At 43.9% G+C, this 26,424-nt stretch overlaps 3 protein-coding genes across 6 annotated transcripts in view; all 3 read right to left on the minus strand.

Moving 5' to 3' along the window:
* Positions 1 to 9,736, minus strand: part of ipo8 (importin 8) — a 15,749-nt gene extending 6,013 nt beyond the window's left edge. The window contains exons 1-19 of one of the 2 annotated variants that reach the window (XM_062518348.1): positions 9,574 to 9,736; positions 8,868 to 8,949; positions 8,574 to 8,730; positions 8,121 to 8,279; positions 7,778 to 7,934; positions 5,862 to 5,951; positions 5,605 to 5,699; positions 5,373 to 5,457; positions 5,132 to 5,266; positions 4,864 to 4,963; positions 4,641 to 4,717; positions 4,275 to 4,391; positions 4,031 to 4,120; positions 3,782 to 3,808; positions 3,308 to 3,473; positions 2,476 to 2,636; positions 1,327 to 1,452; positions 1,114 to 1,180; positions 1 to 66 (exon numbers count right to left, since the gene is read on the minus strand). The exon at positions 1 to 66 is cut by the window's left edge and continues 60 nt beyond it. In XM_062518348.1, the coding sequence (XP_062374332.1) occupies positions 1 to 66; positions 1,114 to 1,180; positions 1,327 to 1,452; positions 2,476 to 2,636; positions 3,308 to 3,473; positions 3,782 to 3,808; positions 4,031 to 4,120; positions 4,275 to 4,391; positions 4,641 to 4,717; positions 4,864 to 4,963; positions 5,132 to 5,266; positions 5,373 to 5,457; positions 5,605 to 5,699; positions 5,862 to 5,951; positions 7,778 to 7,934; positions 8,121 to 8,279; positions 8,574 to 8,730; positions 8,868 to 8,949; positions 9,574 to 9,657 (2,041 nt within the window). In that variant the 5' untranslated portion in view covers positions 9,658 to 9,736. The remainder of the gene's footprint in view (positions 67 to 1,113; positions 1,181 to 1,326; positions 1,453 to 2,475; positions 2,637 to 3,307; positions 3,474 to 3,781; positions 3,809 to 4,030; positions 4,121 to 4,274; positions 4,392 to 4,640; positions 4,718 to 4,863; positions 4,964 to 5,131; positions 5,267 to 5,372; positions 5,458 to 5,604; positions 5,700 to 5,861; positions 5,952 to 7,777; positions 7,935 to 8,120; positions 8,280 to 8,573; positions 8,731 to 8,867; positions 8,950 to 9,573) is intronic. The other variant, XM_062518349.1, reaches the window with a different exon arrangement.
* Positions 9,737 to 10,600: 864 nt separating this feature from the next.
* Positions 10,601 to 19,347, minus strand: caprin2 (caprin family member 2). Of its 3 annotated transcripts, none has more exons than XM_062518715.1 (21): positions 19,181 to 19,347; positions 18,239 to 18,485; positions 18,091 to 18,153; positions 17,364 to 17,450; positions 16,563 to 16,801; positions 15,247 to 15,329; positions 15,030 to 15,146; positions 14,841 to 14,881; positions 14,498 to 14,752; positions 14,302 to 14,343; positions 14,084 to 14,212; positions 13,893 to 13,989; positions 13,663 to 13,715; positions 13,471 to 13,584; positions 13,268 to 13,369; positions 13,025 to 13,174; positions 12,735 to 12,891; positions 12,412 to 12,510; positions 12,101 to 12,201; positions 11,947 to 12,010; positions 10,601 to 11,852 (listed from the first exon to the last, which is right to left on the minus strand). In XM_062518715.1, the coding sequence occupies exons 1-21, from the start codon at positions 19,252 to 19,254 to the stop codon at positions 11,287 to 11,289; spliced, it is 2,880 nt and encodes a 959-aa protein (XP_062374699.1). In that variant the 5' UTR covers positions 19,255 to 19,347; the 3' UTR covers positions 10,601 to 11,286. The 3 variants fall into 3 exon arrangements, with proteins under 3 accessions (XP_062374699.1, XP_062374698.1, XP_062374701.1); XM_062518714.1 differs by having other exon boundaries at positions 12,352 to 12,510; XM_062518717.1 differs by having other exon boundaries at positions 12,352 to 12,510; positions 19,177 to 19,347.
* A 3,065-nt stretch (positions 19,348 to 22,412) lies between these two features.
* Positions 22,413 to 26,387, minus strand: sinhcaf (SIN3-HDAC complex associated factor). Its single transcript, XM_062518319.1, has 6 exons — positions 26,252 to 26,387; positions 23,911 to 24,038; positions 23,412 to 23,511; positions 23,164 to 23,287; positions 22,910 to 23,060; positions 22,413 to 22,809 (listed from the first exon to the last, which is right to left on the minus strand). The coding sequence occupies exons 2-6, from the start codon at positions 24,036 to 24,038 to the stop codon at positions 22,557 to 22,559; spliced, it is 756 nt and encodes a 251-aa protein (XP_062374303.1). The 5' UTR covers positions 26,252 to 26,387; the 3' UTR covers positions 22,413 to 22,556.
* Between the last annotated feature and the right edge of the window lie 37 nt (positions 26,388 to 26,424).

Genomic DNA, 26,424 nt, shown 5'->3' on the forward strand with positions numbered 1-26,424 from the left:
ACATCTGTGGGGAGATGGTCTGACAGGTCAGGCCGAAGGCCAGCGACAGGATCTCCTCATAGAACTCTACAGACAGGACATGAGAAACAGGGAGTGGGTGACAGAGAGAGAAAGAAAAAGAACCAACGAAAGAAAGAAAGAAAGAAAGAAAGAAAGAAAGAAAGAAAGGAAGAAAGAAAGAAAGGAAGAAAGAACGAGAGATCAGAGTTCTGTCTGAGGAACATCAGAGTGACAGCACAGTCCCAACAACAAGACATCATCGCAAACCGTCAGAGCTTAAAATCAGACGACATCTCCGAAATCCCTCGCACAGCCGCCATCCAAAAAAAGCCACGGTCAAACTGATCAGACGGCAGGCCCAGCTCCCCCTCTCCCCATCCAATCCCCTCCAGCAGAGGCTCTAAGCCCGCAGCATGGCTGGCTCCTCCGGGCCCATCCCCAACCCCCCCTCCCCAGACAGGAGGCCTGCGTGAGGCCAGTCGGCAGCCAGTCATTTTATCATGGTAATACTTTCATTAATGCTCGTCCTCATCCATTCCACCCACACAAAGCAGCCCGGCGCCACGACAAGGAATTAAACACGGAGGTGACAATTAAAACATGATTGAGTAAAGCCGCCGCACCACAGTATGGGCAGCCCAAGATTAATTGACTTTCATAATTAAATGTCATAATCATTCATCGTGGGATTTAGGTGCTCCATTGGTATTCTGTGCGGGGAAGGTAAGAGCCTTAGGTATGAGGGTTTAAGAGAGCCGCTTGATGAATATTCATTCTTGAACCATTAATATGCTTATATTATGCAAGACAAAAGAAAAGATTTTAAAGCGCATGGCGACTTGCTGAAGGTCAACAGAAAAACTGTTTTGTCAACGCATTACTTATGTTATTAGTGTAAACTGGGCACGAACACGACAGGCTTAATACCATATGGGAGCAGTAATCGAGCGCACAGGGTTTAGCTTAATCACATTCTACTGCAGACAGCACTTGAGACGCCAGAGGGAAACAAGGGCAAAAACTTCGGAGAGATAGAGGGTGCTACATGAGAATACACACACACACACACACACACACACACACACACACACACTTATCTTACTGCTACCTTACCTATTATGGGCTTTTGCAGTACCAAGCCAATAACCTGCAAGCAGATGCCTTCTAACTGCTGAGTAATCTGGAAAAAAAGAAAGTAAGAAATGGTGAGAGTGAGTGAGTCCAAGAGGGAGTATGTGTGTGTGTGTGTGTGAGTAACTGAAGTCTATGTGTGTGTGTGTACGTGAATGTGTGTGTCTGTGTGTGTATGTGTGTACAAATATCTACCTCTTTGTGGTCCTCCATGACGGTAAGGATGGTGTCGATGGTGCTGAGGATTCCCAAGGCCATGACTGTCTTGTCCTCACACTCCTCATACTCCTCACTCTCCAGAACCTTACGGAAGATCTCAGCCTGCACAGGGCACACACACACACACACAGATACAGAGCAGCTCATAAATAAACACACACTTTCTCACACACAAACACAAAAGGTTTCCTCTCTTGCACTATGTCAACTACCTGCTACATATTACCATCAAGAGCTGACATCTAAATTGCTCTGCTACTAAATTGACTATAGTTGCAGTTTACCGAGCACATTTAACAGCAGATGAGACTATCCCAGTGTACTGTAATGGCAGTAGTAAACACAGAGTAGTGCTACTAGAGAAGAGGATGCAGCCTAACTTAAGATATGCATCAACACAAGCAGCCTGCCAGCCCAGGGGAAGAGGAGAGAGAGGGAGCGCAGGAGAGACTGGATCTTAGGCCATCAACGACGAGAGCTGAGGTTTGGGCTAATCAAGAGATCGCCCACTGAGAGGGCAATTTAATCCAATTACCTCATTAACTCTGAAACATAATGAGGGACAGACAAGCTCATGCTAGCCTGTCTGCATGTACGTATGTGTGTGTGTGTGTGTGTATGACTGAGAGGTTCGACAGTTAGAAGATTGCGAAATTACATTATAAAGTCATCATGTCATTATGAAATTAGCGTTAATTTTGGTGTGATTGATTGAGTGCAGGCTCCCTGCATGCTCCCTGTAGCTGAAAGCTACATTCATTTCTATCAGAGCGGCACATTCTACCTGCCAACAGATAATGTGTGTGTGTTTGGTGTTCTGACTCTCCCATTTAGAAACAAATACATGGTCAATGAGCCAAGCAGAAAATATGCATAGGCAAAACCAAACATTTCCTTATTCATAGAATTTCATTTTGGGATACACCAACTGCATTAATGTCTGCATGCAAGTGTGCGTTACATATATTTATGTGCACGTCATATATGTCAGATGTTTACTATAGGGTTTGTGGATGCAGATGTGTGATTATAGCATCTGATTTCAGTGCCTTTTGTATTTATAGTTCACAAACGATAGGCAGGAACAGTGAAAGAGAAGGAGACGGGCCACTCAGCGGACTGTACCAGGTTCTGGGTCATGTCCACGGCGATGAGGGCCACCTCCTCGTTGTACTCGCAGATCATCTTCTGGATGACGTTGGTCAGGTCATCGTTCTCCGTCTCCTTGATGACGTGCAGCAGCTCCTGCATCACTGGCCGAATGTAAGGCCGGATGTACACCTTTGCTGAGGAGAACAGGACAACATGCTGGGATAAATAATACATCTTACCAAATCAATAGCTCTTTACAAAAATAGGATAACATTGGTGTCAATATGCAATATAAAAGAATTAGACAACAAGGTCAACATGAAAAACGTCTTAAAAGCAGTCATGGATTCCTGACATCCATTGACAATAAGAAAGTTATTTGTGTTGTCAAACATCTGTTCAGAATAGACTTCCTCTCCACCTCCCAACCTACTGTATTCCACTGCCTCATAACGGTTTCATCTTGGTTCTTCATTTGATCTTATATCTTCTTATTCTCTAAAATCTTACCATTTTGTTCTGTGTCTGTGTGTTCTTGTTGTCATCTGTGTCTTTGCCTCTGTCTGTATGTGGTGTGTAATGTTTTACGTTTTAACTTTTAATTGTACAATGTCCTCTATGTTTGTAATGTCAGTCTGTATGGACTGTTCAACATCCTTAACCTTTTAATTGCACAGTGTAATAATAATAATAATAATAATAATAATAATAATAATAATAATAATAATATTAACAGATCTAGTTGCTTTAAACAACGGTAAATTGTGGCATCCTACTACACATCCCCCCAAAAAATGTTGATTATTCCACACAGGAATGGCCAGCATATAGTCCACATGAAAGGGTGATGTATACACTTGCAGACCTTGTTCTTGGTTGCTGACAAGCGTCTGCAGAGCGATAGCCGCCTCCACCTTGACGGGCATCTCTTTGTCTGCGATCAGGTCCTGCTTGACCAGCTCCACGGCGTTCCTCAGGACCAGCTCATCATGGAACTTCAGGGGGCTGAAGGAGTGCAGGACCCAGCAGGACTGAAAGAAAGAGCCACAACAAAATGTGGAGTCATTATAAACGGGCCTACTGCTAGAAAACTCCAGTGTCCCACTAACCAAACCATACAAAAATATTGAACAATTTAACAAAACCATAGGATTACGGAGATTACGGAGATGTGAAAACAAAGAACAGTACACCAGAATCCCCCAGAAACACCAGTGCAATGCCAAGTGCTACAGCACACCAATGCAATCCCTCTGTGTAATACTTGTACAGTTGCACCCTCTAGTGGTCAGACGTGACATGGGCTCAGGAGGGGAAATAAAACTCGCTGTAAACTCACATTTAGTGAACGCAGAGCCCAACAGGACTGTGGGCCAAAAGAGGAGCTGGGATCAACAAAAATACAGACTTTCAAACAGAAATGTCTCTCTGTCTCTCTCTCTCTCTCTCTCTCTCTTACACACGCGCGCGCACACACACACACACACACACACACACACACACACACACACACACACAAACACACACACAAACACACACACAAACACACACGCCTATATCCTGATAAGAACACATGCTGTTTACTTACCCTAGCTCGCAGGTAGCCGAGGTTTGAGTTGAGCAGTGGAAACACATAGTTCTGCAACATTAATTCCATCTGATCCCTGTACAGTCTTTTCTGTGGGAGAAAAACACATGGAAGGAAATATAATAATATTCAGAATAGATATGCCTCTTCAAATCATATCATATCATATCATATCATATATGAATATCTGTAGTTGCACTGCGGTAAGAGTGGATTCTGGTCTGCTACTTCTGTGGTCAGTTACCTTGAGCAAGAGTTCAGCAAGGGAGCCAATGACATGCAGGGCACCGTCCTTTCTACGGGGGTCAGCACTAGGGTCCATTAAGATCTGGTGGCAGAACTCCATCATCTGGGGCAGCACCTAAACAGGACACCCAAAAACAGCCACGTCTGCATTGTCTCAGCTAAAAGAGAGATCAAAGGAGCCGTAGACCTGTTTTCATGGTACAACGACTCATCATCATCCTGGCAGCTATGACTATTCTGCATATCAAATGATGCTCCCCTTAAAAAGATCTAGGACACATTAGCATAGAACTCTGAATACTGACTACAGTGGCTGGAGCGAGTCATGGTGTGAACACACACTGCTGCATGTACAAGCACTCACCTCCTTGCGCTTGCGGGCAGCTTTGCACAGCAGGCTCTGAGCAGCTGTCGCCGGGAACACGTGGTCGTCGTACACGTCTGAGACAACATCAAATCAAATTTGAAAAATCTGATGCATAATTAATCATAATAGAATACCATCCATGCCAGTAAATTTGCCACAGTAATTCCCAATGAGATTCCCACTCCATTAAGAGACTTTGGAGCCGGGCGGGACGACTCACTGAATTTCATGCGGATGTACTCGTAAGGGTCCTCTTGCCACAGCTTTTCATCTTCATCCTTATAGCACATGAGTGGGAAGATCACCTCCTGGTTTATGGCCTGTGAGGACAGATGGAGCACATGGGGGGAAATAAGCACTGCACATTTAGCAGGAAACCAACGTGAATCTGGGAGAGCATCTGTACGTGTTATTCAACACCATATTCAAGACACAATGCCGGTGTGGCTAGGCTGCCAGAGCACGGAGGCCAGGCTTGAGCAGCTCACCTGCATGTGTGGCTTCATCTGTTTCCAGGTCAGTGAATGAGACACGCCCTGGTTCAGGTAGTTGAGAGACTGCTGCAGCACTCGGGGAGCTACGTACTGCTTCTGTCGGTGCTGGTCCACCACTTTCATTAACACCTACAAACACGCAGGACAAAGATGACACACTTCCTAACAACACACTTAACAGACAATACACACTTAGTATACAATACACTAACTGAATCATGTCTTTAATACTTACTTGCTGAATGCCCACAGCATACGTCTTCAGGAAAAAGTCTGCAAACTCAAAGTACTCCTTTGTAACATTGCCTGGACTTCCATACCTACAATCACATTAAAGATATTAAGTTATGGACATTTAAATTACCATACTTTATCAATACAAACATCTCAACCAGCATCAGCACAAGTATCACAGTGGCCAGTTCTGCAGACAAGTGCTGATCCTCCGGGTAAGAGTCCATCCTCACCTCTCAAACAACCTCGTGATGATATGCAGCGCCCACTTCTTACATTTCCACCACACCAGCTGAGGCCGGTCATCCTCATCAACCTCCAGGGTCTCCTGGCAGACACAAAATGGGTTTCATGACGCACAACACCATCTCTGACACATCATGTCTATATAAACAATGAATGCATACTCTTCACCTCCCCTCCATCCCCATCACCATCAGCAGTAATGCTGAGCTAGCGGCCAGAGCCTGTGGATGGGACTCAGCCTTACCGGGGGAACATCTCGATCCATGACTGCTCTGAGGATCTCCATCCACTGGGTCATGACCGTGTTGTTTATCAGCTGTAGGGGCAAGGAGTACTGCAAAGAACAAGATTCATGTCAATGTATGGATGAGCATATGTACAAGTTTGCAGAACAATATTGATACAAATACTGTAATCATGTTCTCATATATTTCCTGTACAATTAACAGAATTTGTTGACTTCTTCAACCCTCTGTCTATATACAGAGGGGAAATTAAGCATTGAACACATCAACATTTTTTTTCAGTAAGTATACATCCAGTGAGGCTATTCGCATGACATTTTCACCACAAATTAGTATTACATTAGTAATCCACACATAAAAAATCCAAACATTAATGTCCATAAGTTATGAGTAAAAAAAGTGGAATGGCACAGGGAAAAAAATACTGAACACGCTAAGAAAAAGCACTACACAAAGGCAATAATGGCAAGGAACGAGCTGGAATCTATAAGCAATTAGAGAGTAATTATCTGTGGAAGGAACATCACTGCATCATCAACTGGCCATGCACAGGATCTCCTCGCAAGATTTCTGACCAGGAGGACAGTCAGAGGAGTAGCCCAAGAGCCAAGGACCACTCGGAGGAAGCCCTACTAAGACTTGGAGGCAGTAGGCACAATTGTTACAGAGAAAAGCATAGGCAATGCACTCCACCGCTATGGCCTCTATGCACGCTCACCCTGCAAGACTCTATTACTGAAGAGAAACATGTCAAAGCTCGTTGAAAGTTTGCTACACATTTTTACGAGCCTATGAAATACTGAGAGAATGTATTCTGGTCAGGCGAGAGCAAACTTGAACTTTTTGGATGTCACACTGCACACCATATTTAGAGGAGAAATGTCACTGTGCATCACCCTAAAAATAGGTTTGGAAGTGGGGCTGTTTTTCATCTCATACTACTGGCAGACTTCATACAGCTGACGGAATGATGAATGGAGTTATTTTGTTCCGGGAGAATCTTGCCATCCAGCAGGATGCTGAGGATGAGACATGGCGAGACCTTCCAGCAGGACAATGATCCAAAGCATTCAGCAAAGGAAACTCTCAATTGGTTTCAGAGAAAGGAAATCAGGGCCCTGACGTACATCCAATAGAGTACCGAAGTGTGATGTTCCGTTTCCATGACGGCAGGGTCACTGGATCTAAACAAACTTTTGAAGTGGCTGCATTGAATGTAGACATGTGCCATCATTTCTAGTAAATAAATAGTTTTAATGTAAGCTATAATCATCTAAACATGTTTTACCTGCTAGGCCACATAACATGGATTCCCTGGCAGATGTAAAAGAAAGAAACTCCAATTCCAATGGATATTTCACACCTTATGAAAGACTGGCAGCTGTTAAGAGTGACGGGTTTTTTTGCCTAAAAAATAAAGCCAAGACACGTCCATGAATTGAACGACTTAGAAACGTTGTAAAAATATTTAAATAGACTAAGAAAGCCACTGGTCAACTCTGACTCTGGTTTGTTTAGATCCAGTGAAATCGCTGCCTTGACAACTACGTCATGGCCTCGGTACTCTATTGAACAGTTTTGGAAGTTAACTAAACATCAGGATTCACAAGAGGTGGGTGGATTATCTACTTACTAATGTCTGATGAAAATTTAATTGAAATAGCCTCATTGGAAGTATACTTACTGAAAACAATGCTGAGATGCTCAATACTTATTTTCCCTGCTGTACATTTACCAGCACAATCAACTATCTATAACTATCTGTCTACTGAGTTTGTCTACAAATATCACACACACACACACACAGAGACGCACACGCACACGCACACGCACACGTACACGTACACGTACACGTACACGTACACGTACACGTACACGTACATGCACACGTACACGTACACGCACACACACACACCTGTATGAGAGCATGAAAGATCTTGAGGATCTGTTTCTGGATGAGCACTGAGAACACGGTGGCGTCGGGCAGTAGCTGGGAGACGAGCTGCTGGAGGCGCGGCAGGAAGATCTGCATGGCAGCCAGGAGTGGGTCCCTCTCCTCGGCCTTCTTGAACCTGCACACAACAACCACAGCATCAGGACCACCATCAGGTGCAAGCATGTGCCGATGTGTTTGGACTGTGATACATTTACTGCTTTCAAGTGGAGGTGGAGGTCAAATTCACAGAACTTTTGCTTGGTCATTCTTTAAATCACAGCAACTACTGTAATAGGAACTGCAGGCCAATGTGGATACTTACTCATATGTCTTGACCAGCTGGTATAGAGCCAACAAACTGCCATACCAGCTGCCACTATTCTGTGACTGTAGATACATGCCGATCTTATCCACAATGGCGGTCCAACGCCCAGGGAAGTCATGCTTGATAATAGCCCGCAGACAAACGGTCAGCTGGGCCCTGTCAATCAAAACATAAATACCATCAATGACACATGAGGATCACTGGGAGTACCAGTAGGTATGTAGAAACAAACACACACACATACAAACACAAACACACTTACAGGGCGAAAAGTCCACAAAGCTTTGAAAACATGCATTGTATTTGCCCAGCTTTAACATAACAGAATTTCAAACACACAGTAAAGGGGCAAACAAGCAATAGATGTATGGAAAAAGGAATACAAAAAAACGTGCAGGTGTTTTTGTTTGGAGTTGGGCTGTTTGCAGTATGTCTACTACTTCCACTCACCGGATGGACTCGGGGCATTGGATGATCGCCTCAACAACGTTGTCTCGGATCTGCTGCCGGTCGTTCTCATGGATGTTGAAGGGAAAGACCACCTCGCCTGGACCAGGCTCTCGATCTTGCCAATACTGGCCCATCATGTTCTTTAGGTAGATGGCAGCTGCACCACAGGTATGACAATAGATACCGCCTCATTTTGGCATTATATCTTAAATCACAAATTATGTCTTGACGTTTATGGGAATGTGTGTGTCTGTGAATGTGTGCGTGTGTGTCTGTCTGTCTGTCAACTCTTACCTGCCTGTCTAACAGGAAACTCCACCTGCTCTGACACAATGATTTGGAGCAGCGTAGGGGCGAAATTGATAATCTTGAAAGACTGAGATAAAGATATGAGAAATGATTATATGGATCTGATACAGTACATAGACAATGTATTGCAAGCAACTCCATCAGCCTGCAGAGGTGATTTCTCAAAACAAAGAACAGGGGACACATCACCGCATACTCACATCACCCACGTCAGATTCAATCTAAATAGCCTGCCATTTACATCATTGGCAAAGTTGAATAATCATCACTTAGGCTACGACAGCTTGCCAAGATTTAGATGTTGCTTTAATCCTAAACTTCTATTTTCGTGGCGGTCTACCTATTTCAGGCAGCTGACTTGGGAATGTTATGTTTCGTAGAAGGTGAAGGCTGTACCAAACGCAAACAAAACTGTCTTTTGTCGGCTATATGTGTGCCTAAATCGATGTAACGTCGCAAATATGTCCCTTTTCAACTGGAGGCGTTTCACAATATGTCACTAATGCTTATAATGTCCTTCAATACAAGTGATGAAACACATAAAGGACGTAACTTCGCTTTTATCAGATCTCGAACTTGGGCCTGGAATTCCAATTAGAAGCATGGATAGACGGAAACCCCTCTTGTTCTTTGATTGGTTATTCAACCTACCCTAACACAAACAACAAAGTTGTTTTAGAGTGGTAGTTACCTGTTTGAGTTCATTTTCCGCCGCTATCCTAAGGTTAGGGTCTATCGTTCCCTTCAAAGCCTGTATAATCCTGTTAGGATCCATAGGGCCTGTGGTAAAACGAGAATTTCTATCTTTTCACAATTACATGCATTCGCTATTCAAGATTCGGCCAAGCGTCCTGACAGCCCTGCCCCATTTTACCGGCAAGCAGCAGGCGGCGGTCGTAAACCAATGTAAATAGGAACGATTTACGGTAGCCTTTAGCCACATTGTAGCACAAAGGAGGGCAACAAGGATGCAATATATGTATCAAAAGTCATTGTTACAGATTATATTAATTGAAGCCAATGCATTAAGCGTGTCTGATGTTATCTATTCGATAGGCTACATGTTCTTGCGCAGCCCGTTTAAATGATTTTAGCCCACCTTACGTTGATACAGGGTTGTTGTTTTTAAGCTTTTGTGTGTGTAGCTCTGCTGTAGCCTACAGAGACGGTTGATACACGTTTGCTTCTTTAGTAGAAACAGAAGTCGATAGGATTACCTACGTTGCTTCAAAATGAAAAGCATTTTATAGGTTCGTCACCAAAGCAGACTAGGCCTAGTTGCCTCTGGTAAAATGCAGATGCTTTGGCAAATAGGCCACATGCGGCGAATTTGCTGCATGACATTTAGGCCAGCTGGTATTATGCACACTGAATCAAGGGGGATAGAAACCACATATTTGTGAATCGGGGTCATGCTGACGTGGTTTAGACTGGCCTTTAACTTGAGGTAATGGGACCAGAGACTCATGTCTGTGAAGCAAATGTGTAAAGGCATCTCCAGGGTGTTTCAACCATGCATGCTTATAATAGGTTTCAAAACATCTGGGAAAGTAGTTTTAACTGATTTTTTTTGTTTTTGTTCTGGATCTGGGTTGTGTTGCCAAATATTTCAAGCACTGTAATATTTTATTGGAAAGTTTTTTATAATCCATGCAAATATTCACTTCCATTCAGCTAGAGCTGAACTTTATTAACCAGGGCAGACAAATGAACTGCACAATTTCTTCATTTATTTAGGCACAGAGGCATCTTTCAACTTCAAGCATATTAGCCTTTTCCAGTGCATACACACAGCCCAACCCACACCACACCCTCCAATACAAGGCAACACTTTGGGTTTTCCTGTTAAAGTGCTCAATTAGTCAAGTAATGTCCGTTACATTCTCCACTCAAAAGCCACGGTAGAGTTGAAATAAATAAAAGGGGATAGGAAAAGAAAAACAAACAAATAAATCCACTTTGTATTAATGCTGTATGGCTCAGAAACCCTACGATCACCCATCAACAATTAGTAGAAACAAACTTTCCACCAAGTAAGGACGATTTGGCAAAGTGCACAGTGAAGACTGCTATATTTGGTCAGTAATGTGCGTAACAGCTACAAGACATTTTTCAAGGTCACAAGAAAATGGTGCCAGTCCAGCAGTGCTGCTGGCATCCAAATGAATGTCCCCTGATTGAATCAGAAATGGTTAGAATATTAAGTAGGGGTACAAGTGGTTGATGATTGTTCTGAAAGGCCAGAGGGGACTTGATCCAATCCCCAACACTCCAAACTGAAATACAAGTGCTAACTTGTGGCTCGCTGAAACTCTGCACATGCAGCTTCACCACACACACAGACACACTTGTGCTTTGGGCTCTGGCTGAACCCAGAAGCAAGGCTACCCTGCATGCGTGTGGCTCAGTCCTGATACAGCAGGAAGCCTGAGAAGGTGCTGTACTTCCAGCTGCTCCCATAGATGGCGCCCCGATGCAGCCGCAGCCACAACTGGTCGCCTTGGTAGAGCTGCAGCACGGCGTGGTTGCTCGCCGTCTCGTGGTCAGGCGCTCCGTCGTTGGCGTAGCCGGACACCACCACCTCGTCGTTGCGCATGAGGTTGATGTAAAGCGGCACGTTGACCGCCAGCTTGAGCATGTGGAAGATGAAGACGTAGGTGCCCGACACCGGGCAGGTGAAGCGCCCGGACGGCATGTCGAACATCTCGCCGACATTGCTGTGCAGCAGGTCGAAGGCGATCGGTTGGTCGAGAGTGCCCGGGGCGAAGTTGAAGGTGCGGGCGGCGGAGAAGGCCACCCTGATCTGCTGGGAGATGGGGTACACGTGCAGGGGCATGAGGGTGTGCGCCCCCTGGGGAGTGATCGGCATGTCGGCGGAGAGCGAGTCACCGTGGCCAGAGTCCACCAGGTCCACCATGTACGTCCCCTCCCGATCAGGGCTGCTCACCTGAGACGAGTCGCTCCATCCAGCTGCAAGACCAGACAAACATCATGACTCCTGTTCCACACCAAACCAATAGCATCTTTGACAGTGAAACATGAGGGGCGAGTAGCACATCTTTACCACTGGAGTTGGCCCTCTGTCCCCCTGGGCCACCATGTTTGTAATTAGAATGGTATCCGCCCTCCTGTTCAGCAATGAGACAGACAGTCTTAACTATTAAGCCCTGAACTTTACATTTCCAATCCACAGCAAAGCATCGTTCCTCCATTCTTACCCTTGCATTAATGGGAGTGGATGTCATGTCTCTCATCGAATAAGACTGTGGAACAAAACCTCCAGCAGATCTGGGGCTGGTTCTGTACCCATCAAACCCTCCTGTTAAGAGAATATAATGCATCTATTATCCACAGTAATACATTCAGACACAATATGTTGGAGTTGTGGGAATTATTGGGAGTGGTGCAGAGATATGAATGTCCCAGACACGCCTCTCCACCACACAGACACAGGGAGGCAGACGGGTACCTCTGTGGCCACCAGGTGAGCGGACGTAGTGCGCCAGTCCCCTGCCCGCGCGTCCCATACCTCTGACAGAGCCCCGCACATGGTAAGGCTGGCCCGGGCGTCCCATTGTGTACATCTGGCCACCACTAACCACCATACACTCGGACTGGATCAGGTCATCTGAGAGAGAGAGAGAGAGAGAGAGAGAGAGAGAGAGAGAGAGAGAGAGAGAGAGAGAGAGAGAGAGAGAGAGAGAGAGAGAGAGAGAGAGAGAGAGAGAGAGAGAGAGAGAGAGAGAGAGAGAGAGAGAGAGAGAGAGAGAGGGGTGGGGAGAGGGGCTAAAGGCTAAGTAGTAAAAGCAGAACACATTTTCACAGACCAGTAAGCATGCATTATGGCCCTACCTGGCTGAAGGTTTTCCGCCTCAGGTGGGTTGAGCTCAGGTGGGGTCTGGGTGCTGGCAGTGGCATATCTCACACAATTGGATCCAGAGAGTGGTGTGCCGTCAGGCTTCAAGTAAGACCCACTGCTTAATGGTGTAGGCACACTGACTTTGAACACCTACCAGAAACAGAGCACAAAACGAAACCAAAGATGGAAAAATAGGCTTGAAAATGTTTGGCAGTTTCAGTTTGTGCTACATTATAGTGGGTCTGTGTGTGTGTGTGTGTGTGTGTGTGTGTGTGTGTCTCACAGGATGCATAGACTGGTAGGGAGCAGACGGGGCTGAGATGCTGTGAGCTTGGCGGTTTGGTGGAGTGGAGAAGGCTTGAGCTGACTCCGTGGCTGGAGGCGTCACCACATCACGAGGAGACTGCTGCTGCTCTGGCTGTGGCACAGGAGTCTGGAACAACGACCCCAAAACCACATCACAGTTGAACCACACGTCTATGTAACACATACTTAGTCAAACATCTGACACTGAAAAGCCCCATACTTCAGGAGGCAGTTTCTCTTCCGGCGTGATCGGGATACTAGACTTGCGGCGGAAAAGTGGGGGAGACTCAAAGCCCTCTCGACTAGACAACTGTGGTTTCTCCTGTAGGGAGCAATTTCAGAGATTAAAGGATCTATGAGGAATTCTGCAGGCTTCAAGCTGTGCCACGGCTACACATGGTACAACGTGGTGGAGTTTGTTACCTCTACCTCTTCCACTGAATGGGCATTCAGGTCCCAGTTGTCCAGACTCTTATTCCCATTGGTCAGACTAGTATTACCCTCTTTGGCAAGATGTTTTGAAGGCAGTGGGGTAGACTACAGAAGAGCAGACAATACTTTAGCTTTTTAAATATTACAATTAAGACATTTGAAGGATCTGAAGGCAATACTTACATGCATGGATTTGGGAGGGTGGTCATCTGAACTATCACTGGATTCCCTCCGGGCTATAAAATGAAAAGTAGTTTTTCTTTTTAAAATCACCACTGACTACAATTCAAGTTGTTTTTTACCAATCTAGTGTTCACTCTTAGGTTTACTGGTGCAAAGAATGAAGTAAATGTGATTGATTTAGCATAAAGCAGGTATGGACTGAAAATGGAGTGATATAAGACCTTTCTTACCAAGTGGAGGGGTGGGTACAGGAGAGGGTACAGGAGAGGGACAACAAATCCTAGGATGCACATGTGTTTGAGGCGCTTCACCATCCAGTAATGACTCCTAAGGCAATTAAGACATTTCTGGATCCAGTGCTGTATGATCCATAGCTTGATTAGACTTAGGCAACTGGATCACATTCACATTAAATGGCTACCTGCATGAAGCTGAAGGATCCTGAAATCTGACCCATCAAGTCGTCCAGCTCCTGCTTTCGTAAAATGGGATCTTTGGGCAGAGGAGATGGCGAGTTGAACACCTCCACTGGAGTCTCTGTTCGAGATGCCTAATTAAAAAACAAAACACTTGGTGGAAATGGCAGAGTTGGCCTATACATTGGAATATTCTGTAGCCCACATGGATGGCTGAACTTACTGATTTTACATCCTGTCCAGATTTAGGTCTTCTCTGAGCTTTCTGAAAGGGAGAGTAAAGACTTGTAGCCACACAACACTGTACAGACCTGTGAAGAACTTGTATTCAGTTGACCTACAGAAGTTAAATGATTAGATGGCCAACCCATCCACAATACTAGGATCCAAGTCATCGTGATCAGATGCTGCAGTCTCACCGGTTTAGGTTCAGTGTTGGGTTTCTTCACAGAGCTCTGATCTTTCAGGATGAAACCAGCTGCCCCTCTGCTTGGTTTTTGTAGTGCTGTAGTCTTCGAGGAAGGTGGCGCATCATTGAACTCCATTTCCCATGAGTCTGGAGGCTCCTGCTCTTTGCGGGCCAAGAAGTCTTCTTTCCAGTTAAGCGAAGGGGAGTTCTTGTCCAGACTCCCATCATTGAGGCCTTCATCAGGTATATAGTGTCTGTTAAGAAACTGGCATCATTCAGACATGATTAAACTAGACGGCAGTGGAACAGCTGGAAGGACAGAGGTGGCCAACAAAGTAAGCCAGCACACTCACCACTCTGGTAGGCACTTCATTTGTCCTGAACTTCACAAGGGCTAAAATGCGTCACAAATGGGGAAAACAGATGATCATTATATAATATGTTTAAGGGCAACTTAAAATATAATTCTGCATTTGGCAAAATGTATATTGTGATGCAATATTCAAGGGTTTTAAGTTCAACATTATTCTTCTCATACTTACCTGCAAGACCTCCTGGTCTCACATGATTCTCTGATTCCTTCTGGTCTTTGGGAGCCACGACTTGGTCAAAGTACCCACAATCCATCAGCTTTGCCAGCCACTCCTTCATGTGCTTATCTACAAATATGAGTGAGAAGAAACATTCCATGATGGAACACATACAAGAGTAAATGCATAGGATCTCTATGGCCTTAATCAGCATTTAGTATTGGCTTACATGTGTGACCAACAACTGGTTTCTCCTTCCCCTCCAGAAGCTCCCAATAGACAATAGCTCCTCGCATCATTTCATCTTCCAAACTGCAGAACAGGACATTTCATTCCAGTAATTAATAAAACCTAATGAGATTGCAAGCTCAGACAGACGTATTTATAAACAGTATGATTAAAGCATTCTTCATAACACATGGTTGTGGTTCTGTGGTCAAGAGGTCCTGCAGGACTAATATTCTCCGATGTGTCCATCTGGGTGAACTGGTCATCTAGAGCTCCCGCTATTGCGCCTCAGCACTTGACCGCTGCAGTGAAAATGTGTGCCCTTTATGTTCCAGTTATTGAACAACGAGTACAGTCAATGAAGCCAAAAATCAGCCAAAACATTCATGGGGGCATATGATCATGATGCATGAATAAAGCTGCCTGGAGACCAATTAGTTTGGTGCACAAGAATGTCAAGACAAGACAAGACGATGCATCATTTGATGTGCACAGTTTTGTTTGATCAGTGCTGCTTCAAAAAAATAGGTCGTTATAACAAAGTCTAGAGGCGTCGCCATTGTCAGTCTACAGAGGTTTCTGCACAATTTCACTGATATCTAACCCTCATTACCATAAACATGGCAACATTACCACCATCACTAGCACATGGGAGTGACTAACAATGGATGTGAGGGCAATAACCTCATTCTGATAAGAGTATTCTGACATCTTTTGAATGATCAAATATGTGCAACACCATGAGTTTTCATTCTCACTACACTGAATTCACTATGTGGAATTAATATATTTTTTCAAAACCCTAATAACAGAAATGGGACAGCACCTGTGAGTGATCATTAAATTGACCACAAAAAACATGTGCAAAAAACATGTGCTGCAAACAAGTTGCATTTTTATTGTTTTTTTTTTTTTTTCAAGCTTCCGGCCTCTCTTTGGGAAACTCTATTTCAAAAGAAAAAATACAGATATTCTTAATAATGAAGACACGTTTTGGGAACCAATCTCTTCATATACATGAGATGTAATTGTTTGTATTTGAATTACAAGTCCATATGCTTAAATATAATAGTGGGAGACAGTTCAAGTGATGGTAAGCAATGATCTTAAAAAACAAACCCACCATAAATGACTTCCCGCTCTCCCCCAGCCAAATCAAAACAATGTATTTATGATATGCAGACAATCCTTACAAAGTCATAATGACTAACAAATACCCACATGAAGTACAAGACCCTTTGTCAACTACCACCACTGACTCCTGGCTGGGCCTTAAAGGCCAGCGTCCACTTATCCAGAGGAGCTGCTAATGACTACCTGCTGTGGTCATCCTTCTTGCGGTTCAGCAGGGTACCAAGGTCCCGCAGGCCCTCCAGCTCCTTGGCGGAGATGAGCAGCGGGCGGCTGGCGCTGTTCAGGACGTCCTTCCTGACGTGCTCGTGCTGGAGGCTCTGCAGGACGTATTGCATCTGCAGCACGGTGCACAGGCGCTTGCGCTCAGCCTCCATCCTCACCACCTGCTCACGCTTCACCGCCTTCTTCTGAGCCTTCAGCAGCTACACACACACACACACACACACACAGTACCGAATAACCAGGGAGAAGTCCAAACCAAGATGAATGAACCTATAGTCATTAATAGTCTTATTTAGAAGATCGACTATTCCCATTGCACTGTACAAATTGACATTTGTATTGCAAAATCCAACATGGGAAATCTACTGTGGCCAGGAAGCCATCAACATGAGAAATGGTTCAGTGCACCATCAGCAAACTAGGCCTTACATCACCTTAGCAATAACCTCTACAGCCTTCAATATACCCAGCAACCCTCAGAAGCAACACAGGGTGATCTCAGCCTCTAGGCCCTTCAGCCAGCTCCCCTTCTGGGCCCAACTACCCACCCTGGTCAAAGAGAATTCCGAACGGACCTTCAGGCATTCTCCTGACAATAGGTCACTCAACTTCACAGCCTTGTGTCAAGGCCAGTCTGGCCTTCCGCTGTTCAGTTAGACTAGAGTGGGAGCACAATGCCCTGGCCACAGTAGCATGTGAAGTGTTTATGGACACCCCCAATCTCCAGTCATGATCGTAACCTAAGGGGACATCTATACTTACGTCCTGTGTCAATGAACTAAGGGTCTTGTGCAGCTCTTTTGCAAATGCCAGGTTATGGATAACTTCTTCATACTTCTTCACTGCATCCTAAAACAAAAATATAGTGCTGTATATCAAGTAGAAATGTATCCAAAATGTTCCAAATCTTAACAAATGGAGTGTCCTTACTTACCACCTGAAGTAAGGCAAGGCAGGCCTATCTATGTAGTGCACTGTACATACACAGGGGTAATTCAATGCGCTGTACATAAACAATGAGGCTTTTTGTCTTACCAACACATATTATATGGTTTGTAATTAGCAGTTTAGAAGGAAACTATTAATATCTGGCAGGGGTGCAACAGTTCACAAAAATCACGATTCGGTATGCACCACGGTTACGGCTTGGTTAATTTTCGGTAGGCCTATTGCAAATGTATCGATCACTGTCAATATTTCTGATGCACAACGGGAATAGTATTTTGAAAAGGTGTCATTTCTGGGCCATAATCGCATAAACAGGCATATAGTCCGGCATTTAATATGTTTGTGTGGGAGCTCAAATTTGAAACATCCAAAAGGCAAAAAAGCCTACTGTTGAAGACTCCGTTCGGTACACAACTATTGTACCTAACATCTTGTACCTGTATTGTCCTGTACCTAAATGATTCAGTACAAATGTGTACCTTTACACCCCTTATATCTGGGGCCCTTAAAAGCATGGATGACGCCGATGGAAAGTACCTACCAGTTGGTCTTCATTGAGTTTTTCACCACTCTTTAAGCGCCTCCTGTACTCCTCCAGTTTTAGCTGTTGGTGAATCACTTCAGTTAGTGGCATTCAAACACTTCAGCCTTTCATTCCACCCCCATGGCACAGCAGAAGAATTCCTCACCTTCTTTTTCTCAATGTTACGAATCTTGTGCTTGAGGCAGATAAGGCCATCCTCTATGTAAGTCTCGTAGCCGGGATAGGCGGTGGTGGAGGCAGAGAGTGCAAGCTGCAGGGAGGTGAGGGAGCGCGGAGAGCAGTCAGACTTTGGGCTTCCATGCTTCTCCTCAACCTCCCCTGAGTGTCGAGATGGAGAGGGGGACATATCGGGCTCTGGGGATGCACTCAACTGCACCATGTTGGGAGTCTCACTAGGAAAACACATATACTGCGTTGTGAACTTTCATTAATATTCCAAACTCCTAATCTTTAAACAGGATGCAAACAATCATTCAGGGGATCATGGTTGCTTTTCCAAAAAGAAACCCAAACAAAAGGTCCTCAATCAGTGGTGGCCTACTGAACCTTCTTTGGAGAAGAGCCAGTGCGGTGACAGTGCATTTATAGCCTAATGAAGCTCATCTATTCTCCATGGAGAAATTCGACAACGTGGCTCTTGGGCAAAGTGCTACAATATAACATGATGACTGATGTTACAGTCAAGATCGGATAGTCGTTCTTAAAATGACAAGAGATGAGCTTGTAGACTCGCAGTCGCGTGCTCTCTCCATGCGAAAAGTAACATGGGCGGTTTAATGAACGCGATGTTGGGATGCTGGCACATTTGATAAAACAGTATTTTTAACCAATTTGAAGGTATAATGGATGACTAAAAAATATGCAAGTGATACCGAGCAAGTTCCAGAATCCTCCAAAGCTATATCAGGTCCATCTGCCACCGCCCTAGCTTAAATATGCCCTTACCAACGACAAACTGTATAACTGAAGTTACTAATAGGTTCAAATACGCACCGACTAGAAAACAAAGAACACAATCTAATCATCGACATGCAAAGTTTGTCGTGATTACGATCATGACCCCCGAAAAACTGAAGAACTCACCAACCTTACGCTTCTCACTCGTTCTGTATGGTGGTGGAAGCGGGGTCGTTGTGGTGACCGAGCGAAAATGCCCAACATCCAAATTCAACAACCCTTGCCGGCTCAAAGTTATGATGATGTTGGATTTTAGCAGAGGCCGGATCCGAGCTCTCTTTTACCTTTTTATACACTCCATGCCAATACCCTCTGCCGGCTGAGGCTTGGGTATTCATCATGACGTCACGCGGTCAGCGAACCAGGCACCTGCCTCAGCACCCCTACCACCTCCCCTTGGCCTCAAATTAAACACACAAATCCTAGCCCTGAATAAATGTTCCTCTCTACATTAAATAATGACGGTCTCAAATTATTTTGAAAATAACAGATACATTTCAGTTGGCTAGTTGAGGTAACTTAACTGTTATCTTCCACCTACTGTGTCATGACAGAAGTGCCTTAATTCAATAGGCTAATAATAAAGAAATATGTGGCTATTTGAGGGCCAGGGTTTAAAAAGCCATTATGAGTTGAACAATAAAACATCTCTGTATCTGAATGCAAAGAAAATCATGACAGTCATGCGATAAACATAGAACAAACTTCACAGCTACAAAGCTTACAAACTACATTTATTGAAGAACAGGTAAAAAGTACAATATATAAAAAAATACAAAACTTAGCTCATATATCTCTAATAAGGTAAATACAAAGTGCATAGCTACCATACATGCCTGTAAAACTACAGCTAAGAGACTAGCCTACGGAAAATCAGCAGATGAGCGTTGAGCATAGACCAAAATAAAGATACGTAGAGCAGAAGACAGACATAATATACAGAATTTGACAGATTTTCGCATTCTTGTTTTACAATAGCTTAATTTTGATACATTTCACAACTCTGTGTGAAAGCATGACACTCATGTTAAAGCAGTGTTTTGCCGCATTCATCTTAAAAAAAAATAAAAGAAGCAAAAAACACCATCAGCCATAAATAAAGGGTGGTGAGGGATCTCAGACAGTAAAAACAGTCCACAGGGAAAAAAAGTGATGCAAAAAAATAAATATAAAATAAATAACAGGAAGAGTCAAATCATTAGCATTTCACACCAGCCCATGTAAACTAATACACAAACCGTTGGCTCTGAGAAACGTCATACTGTCAAAGAAGAAACACCACATGAAAGAATCCATCACTTTAGTGTCCATGTGCAACACTCTCAAACAGGACCAGGCAGACAGCGGGGACAGAGAAGGACTGCAACATTCACCGAGTAAAGCTTTCATTCCCTGGAACGAGGCATTCATTCAGTACAGGACACGGATAGCTGCCCGCACTCTGAGCTCTGGGCCCCCAGCTGAAGGGGATAGGGAGGTTATGGGATACAGAGTCCATGCAAATGTGTTGACATCAATTCCTGAATTAGCAATGAAAAGGTACCACTATTTTTTTTGGTATGTGTATTACAGTCTGTCCATGTGTGTGGTGTCCATCCAACAAACCGTTTGAACACCGTTAGAACGTCAACATAATACATATCGATGTCGAAATGTGCAGAATCCCCTTCTGGTATGAAGACTAAATGATGCCTATGAAAAATACTATCAAGGACGAGAGCGGATGAGTGAGCCAAACCAGAGTGTATCAAACAATGCTAAATACTTTCCCTAAGAGTATCTAGAACATGAAGACCTACAGGAAAAACACATCCATTGCTAGACTAATGTTTTCTAAAAGAAAAAGAAACAAACATGGAAATCCTCAGTGATGTGTATGATTGACTTGTTGGAGCCCTATGAATATAGGGGTTTTGTGCACATGTGTATAATACAAGAGGAAAATAAATAATATTTCATTGATTTAATTAAAGTTGACGGACATGATGGTCCCAATTTAATCAGGCAAATAGGAAGATCCACATCTCCTCACATGCCTGTTGTCAGCATCACTCTCTACATGTGAGAAGTGTTGACATCAAATACCTTGTATTGCAGTGAAAGTTTCTGTGACCCAAAAACCTAAAAACTATCATTATTTTTTTTTTCCTTTTCATTTTATCTACAAAAATATATATATCGGCTGTATTAAATCAAGCCCAATATAGCAAATGAAAAATAAAAATGTTTGGAATTTTCTGAAAGGCCATGCAATATCAAATGCATGCAGGATTATTCTGACATAGGGTAGCTTGCTGTCCATGCACAATACAGTGTTTTAAGTCTCCAAGACAGACTTTCTAACCTTGACCATTTACATTACTTCACTGAAATAGATGGAACGCATTATAACCTAAACACAACCGATAGTAAGCATATCAATATGGATCCATCTCATGAGGAGATAACCCAGGAAGAAGTTTTGGTTGACCATGCCCAGCTTTAACCAGTACTACACCAAAGTCCAGCATTTCAAAGAAAGTGATCTAAAGCACTGACTGAGGATAAGTTTAAATCCCTTGGTTACGTATTCTGTGGAAGAGAAACTGATTCTGAATCAGCACTTCATGGTACTACCCAAAACTAGAATTCTGTCAGTGCTCGCCAGTTCCCAACCGCTTTCGCATACCCTTTTCTGTTTGCTTGTTTGGTTTTCTTTGCATCGTTTTTTTCCATACCAAAATAGTTACTATCCCATTGATTCGTGCAACAATTACACCAATAATGTAGTGTTTGCTAAAAAAATTATAATCATGACACTACCATTGGTGCATTTCAAGGCTGGTTTATCATTTGTTAGCCTTTATGGTTAGGCTGTGTACGTATGCATGTTCTGTTTGCATGTGAGTGTGTTTGTGTGCAGGGTGTGAGTGCATGTTTGTGTGTGTGTGTGTGAGCAAGAAAGTGTGTGTGTGCATTTATCTTAGTAAACGTGTTCAGAGAACGTATACATGAGTGTGTCTTTACAAATATATGGAAAAGGCAAACCGTGGGTTGAAGGCTGTTTTTCTAGGCTATGGCTCTATCCTGGAAGTCAAAGGTAGAGTTTTAGTTTTTTTTTCTCCTCATCTGCATTTTGTGTAGATCCAGCATTTCATGTGGAGAAATAAATGGAAAAAACAAGGATCTAAATATCCAAGTATACAATGGAAAAGAGTGAAAGGCCGAGGAGGGGCAAAAAAACGCACAGTTCTTAATAGTCCATAAGTTAAACAACAAAGAATGACCTCCTCCTCTTAAATGAACACAGAAAAAAAACACACAATATACATGAAAACAAAAACAAACAGACAAACAAACAAACAAAAACAAAAAAGTTCCAGCTGCTCATGAATTGAAGGCAATCTGACCGGAATTCTACAGAGGGCCTGAGGAAGTCACATCCTGAGCTCTCCAAGGCCTCCTTCCAATGCTGCTTCAGTTCCCTGTGTGTGTGTGTGTGTATGTGTATGACCCCACGAGTGGTCTTACCACTCCTCTTCCTCATCGTCTTCCTCCTCCTCTTCCTCTTTGACCGGTGGAGGGGAAGGGAAGGTCTCGGGAGCCGGGCTCCTCCTGCTCTCCTGGCTGGTGTGAGCTTCCTCCTCCTCTTCCTCCTCTTCCTCCTCCTCCTCTTGCTCTTGCTCTTGTTTCTTCTGGCAGCAGGGTTTGTAGAGATGGGGGTCGATCAGGACCTCTCCAAAGCGGCCTTTGTAGATGATGCCACAGCAAACCTTTTGTCTGAAACCAGCCAAAAAGATACCATGAGGACCAATTCCACGTGACTGAAATTCACAGACAGAGAAACACACATGACATGGAGAGCTTAGCACAGGCTCACCTTTTCCAATAGGTGAGATCTAAGAAGGAGAAGACTGGAGATCGGGAGGAGCCAGGTGTCAGCTCGGAGTCAGAGCCTTCATCTGATTGGTTGCTGTAACTCGGTGACTGTGCTGGGCTTGCACTGGAGGTGGTGCTGTGGGCATCTGAGTCTGAAGAGGAGAGAGAGAGCGCAACATGCTGGAGTACAACTGCATATGCAAAGCATCAAAACAAACCAGCCAAAACAAACAGCTTGTGAACAAATGGCCTTACTGTGTCTTTTCAGCTCTTTCTGGACGCGGCTGATCTGGCTGGGCCGGGCTCTCCTGGAGATGGACTTTGCCTTTTTGGACTTGACTGTGGTCTTCAGGCTCGGTCCACCTCGCGCATCCACTACCTGCGTGCCATGCGAAGACAAGGGCCTCATTAAAACAAGAGGGGCATGAATAGTTTAACACTGCCCTCGGAATGCCAGCAGAGCAGCTATGGCACAGAGCTGGGAGTAAAAACAAAATGCTCACATGATTCCAGTTCTTCTTAGAACCTGCCGGCAACTTCTTCCAGCGTTTCACGAGCAGGACACAAGCATTGCAGATTTCTCCTGAGCGAGTCTCACACAGGCTGGAGAAGCAAAGTGATGTCCAAAAAAGAGAGACAAAAGCGGCAACATTTATTTTTAAAAACAGCAACAGTCAACCCCTATTAATAGCACCTGCAACAAGAGCCCTGCTATTCTAAAACCCAGTTGGCCTACTGACTCACTCATCGTTGTTACCATGCCAACAGCATCTTACATTGTGCACAGGCCTTGACAAACCGACAGGAGACCTCTAGGACAGTGAGTCAAACAAGTCAGCCTGTCGGCCTACGTGCTGTTACCTTCAGTTATATCATTTGCATAAAATAATTGCGCAGTACATGAAACTAATCCATATAACAAATATCCAATTATGCGATTAATAGGTTACATTTTGAACATATGTAAACAGCGTCCTACTCCCAATAATATTCAATTCTCACCCAAAGCAGCTCTGAAAGTCCTTCTCGTAGCGTTTGCTGTCAGTGAAGCGGGAGCTGGAGGATTTCGCCCTGCAGATACAACAGCCGTCCAGGCTTCTGTACATTTTCGGCTTATGAAAGCCAAACATCTTCAAAGGAGAGATATGCATTTAGCCTAATGATAACAATCTACAAGTCAACAATCATTACTGTGTTCAAACATTTGACTTAAATTCACATAGGTCAGCAAAGGGCCAAATGACCACGTGTGCCGCATGCAGATCTGGTAGATTTTCTCACAAATAATCATTTATTCGGATTTTTCGTAGCTACGCACAATAACACGTCACACGGCGAGAAGCGGGTGTCTCTCGCCCTACTTAACCCAGACGGAAAGAACTAGGTTATCAGTCATAACGTCAATGGGATAAGCGCACATGCACTGTTGATGTCCCGGCTCTTATGTAACCACGGTGCTGATGCGACTAAGGCCATCCGCTCAGAGGAATGATGCAGGGAAGCATCTGTCAAAGGTTTACAGATCATGACATAGATGGATCTATAGACTAGTTCACGTCAAACGACTGAAGAGTGAATTGTGAAATGCGGTCAAACAGTAGCCCACACTATTGGCGAGGTTGTGTCGCCACTTTTCAAACTAAACAATCTCCATAGCCTTAAAATCATGCTGGCAATGACGCACATGTTAAATGTGATACGCACATGCACAATTATGATTTTATCCAAGAGTAAACCGTAAATACAAGATTCAGACTTGCTGCCCCTCTCCAGATCGGCATCTCAGGACTCGCGGCACAAGCTCTTGTATAATTCGGTCTCTGACGTAATTCAAACATGGCAACGAGTTTCAAAGGGGAAGGAGGGGCCGATGCAGAATTGATACAGCTAACATTCAACACGATCTAAACGTGGATATTTAAAGTATCAAAAGTCTAAACGATATACAAAATAACCATATAAGTTTTTACGAAAAGATAAAAATACATGAATGCTTAAACTACGCCATTTAACACGACCGTGTGGAAGGCTATGCGCCAAATACTTCGCATGCGGAGTGAAGGCAGCCTACATCGACAAATTCACCGCCCACTCTCGGAGGAAGCATGGCTTTCTTGCTGCATCACATACGCATCCATATACATAACACGTTTCAACCGCATTATAACCACTCGGCGATAAAGGCACCATCAAAGTCCTTAATATATACAAATACTTGAGTAAAGATACTTAAGGGATATCCCACGCACCAACAACACTTAACAACAAAGTAACACACTCCATGCCGTGCCCTTTGTTTTCGGACTGATTCTGCGTCAGTGGATCGTGCGACTCCATGCTTGTGTCCAACTGTAAACACATGCACGCTCCAACTTTGCCTCAACGTTGCACATTTCGCAGAACGTCGCATACTTTACAGTTATGACAAGGTAATAGCAGAAGCCCTTTCCAACACTTTAAACATATATTTTTAAAGCCAATAGCCATGTAGGCTAGAACACCATGCACGAAGAACCACGGAGTCAAAACTCCTCCATCAAATTACGAGACAAGTCGTGGAACAAGATAAATACTTCCTTTTCAGTAAATGTAGGACTTCTATCTAAGTGTCACTCGATTATGAGACATTGTAGCTGAACATCACAAGTGTTATCGTTGGCTTGTTTTGAAGCACACCCATCAAACTCAGGAGTAGGCGTGAGACCACACACGCAGGAGCTTCGGCTACTTTGCACAGCGCGGGAGGAAATAAATTGTTGCAAATAACTAAGCACTAAGAAAATGTCACCTCTAAAGCAGATAACTCAAGAGCATGAACTACCGAAACTATACCATAACATAAATTGCACCTCGCTTTCGCTTTCACATTGAATGACTATTTATTGGAAGAAATGTACCATACTAAAGCTTACGTAATAACTTACTAACAACTAACCAACAAAACTATGCTCAAAGATGACCATCATTGTGGGTTTGAGAGACTGACCAGGTAACGTGAATTTTAATTCGGTCACCATGCACTCCAAGTGCCATCATCCGCGAGATGATGTGCGCGCCTTCAAAAAAGACGACGCGTGCCCCTCTCAGAAACACACAGATTCTTCAAAACGGACAGACATTAGCTGATTACAAACTTTTTCTATAGTTTAGTTAATTTCAAAACTCTTCAAATCAAAACAGAGACCACACTTTTGACAAGAATGCGACACCTTTCTATCGTGTTAATCTCGCACTCTGATCGCCCAACTTACTCAGATGCCACTGACACTGAGGAAAATGACATTCTGAAGACTGCCATGCCTGATTATTGTTGGATGGTTTCTAAATGCAGTTGAATTCTTACCTTGAATTAGTCCGAAGATGGATTGGACAAATAGTTTAAGTTGTAAAGCTTGTAGAATGACGGCGTTACAGTTGTTACTCATTAAACAATGCGCCACTGACATGCACTCCACTCGTTGTTACTGTCTCACTTTCCGTCTGGGAGTAGTAAAACCGTCTGCGCATGCGTTCAAA

This window comes from Sardina pilchardus, chromosome 17, assembly GCF_963854185.1.
Source record: "Sardina pilchardus chromosome 17, fSarPil1.1, whole genome shotgun sequence".
NCBI classification, from domain to species: Eukaryota; Metazoa; Chordata; class Actinopteri; order Clupeiformes; family Clupeidae; genus Sardina; species Sardina pilchardus.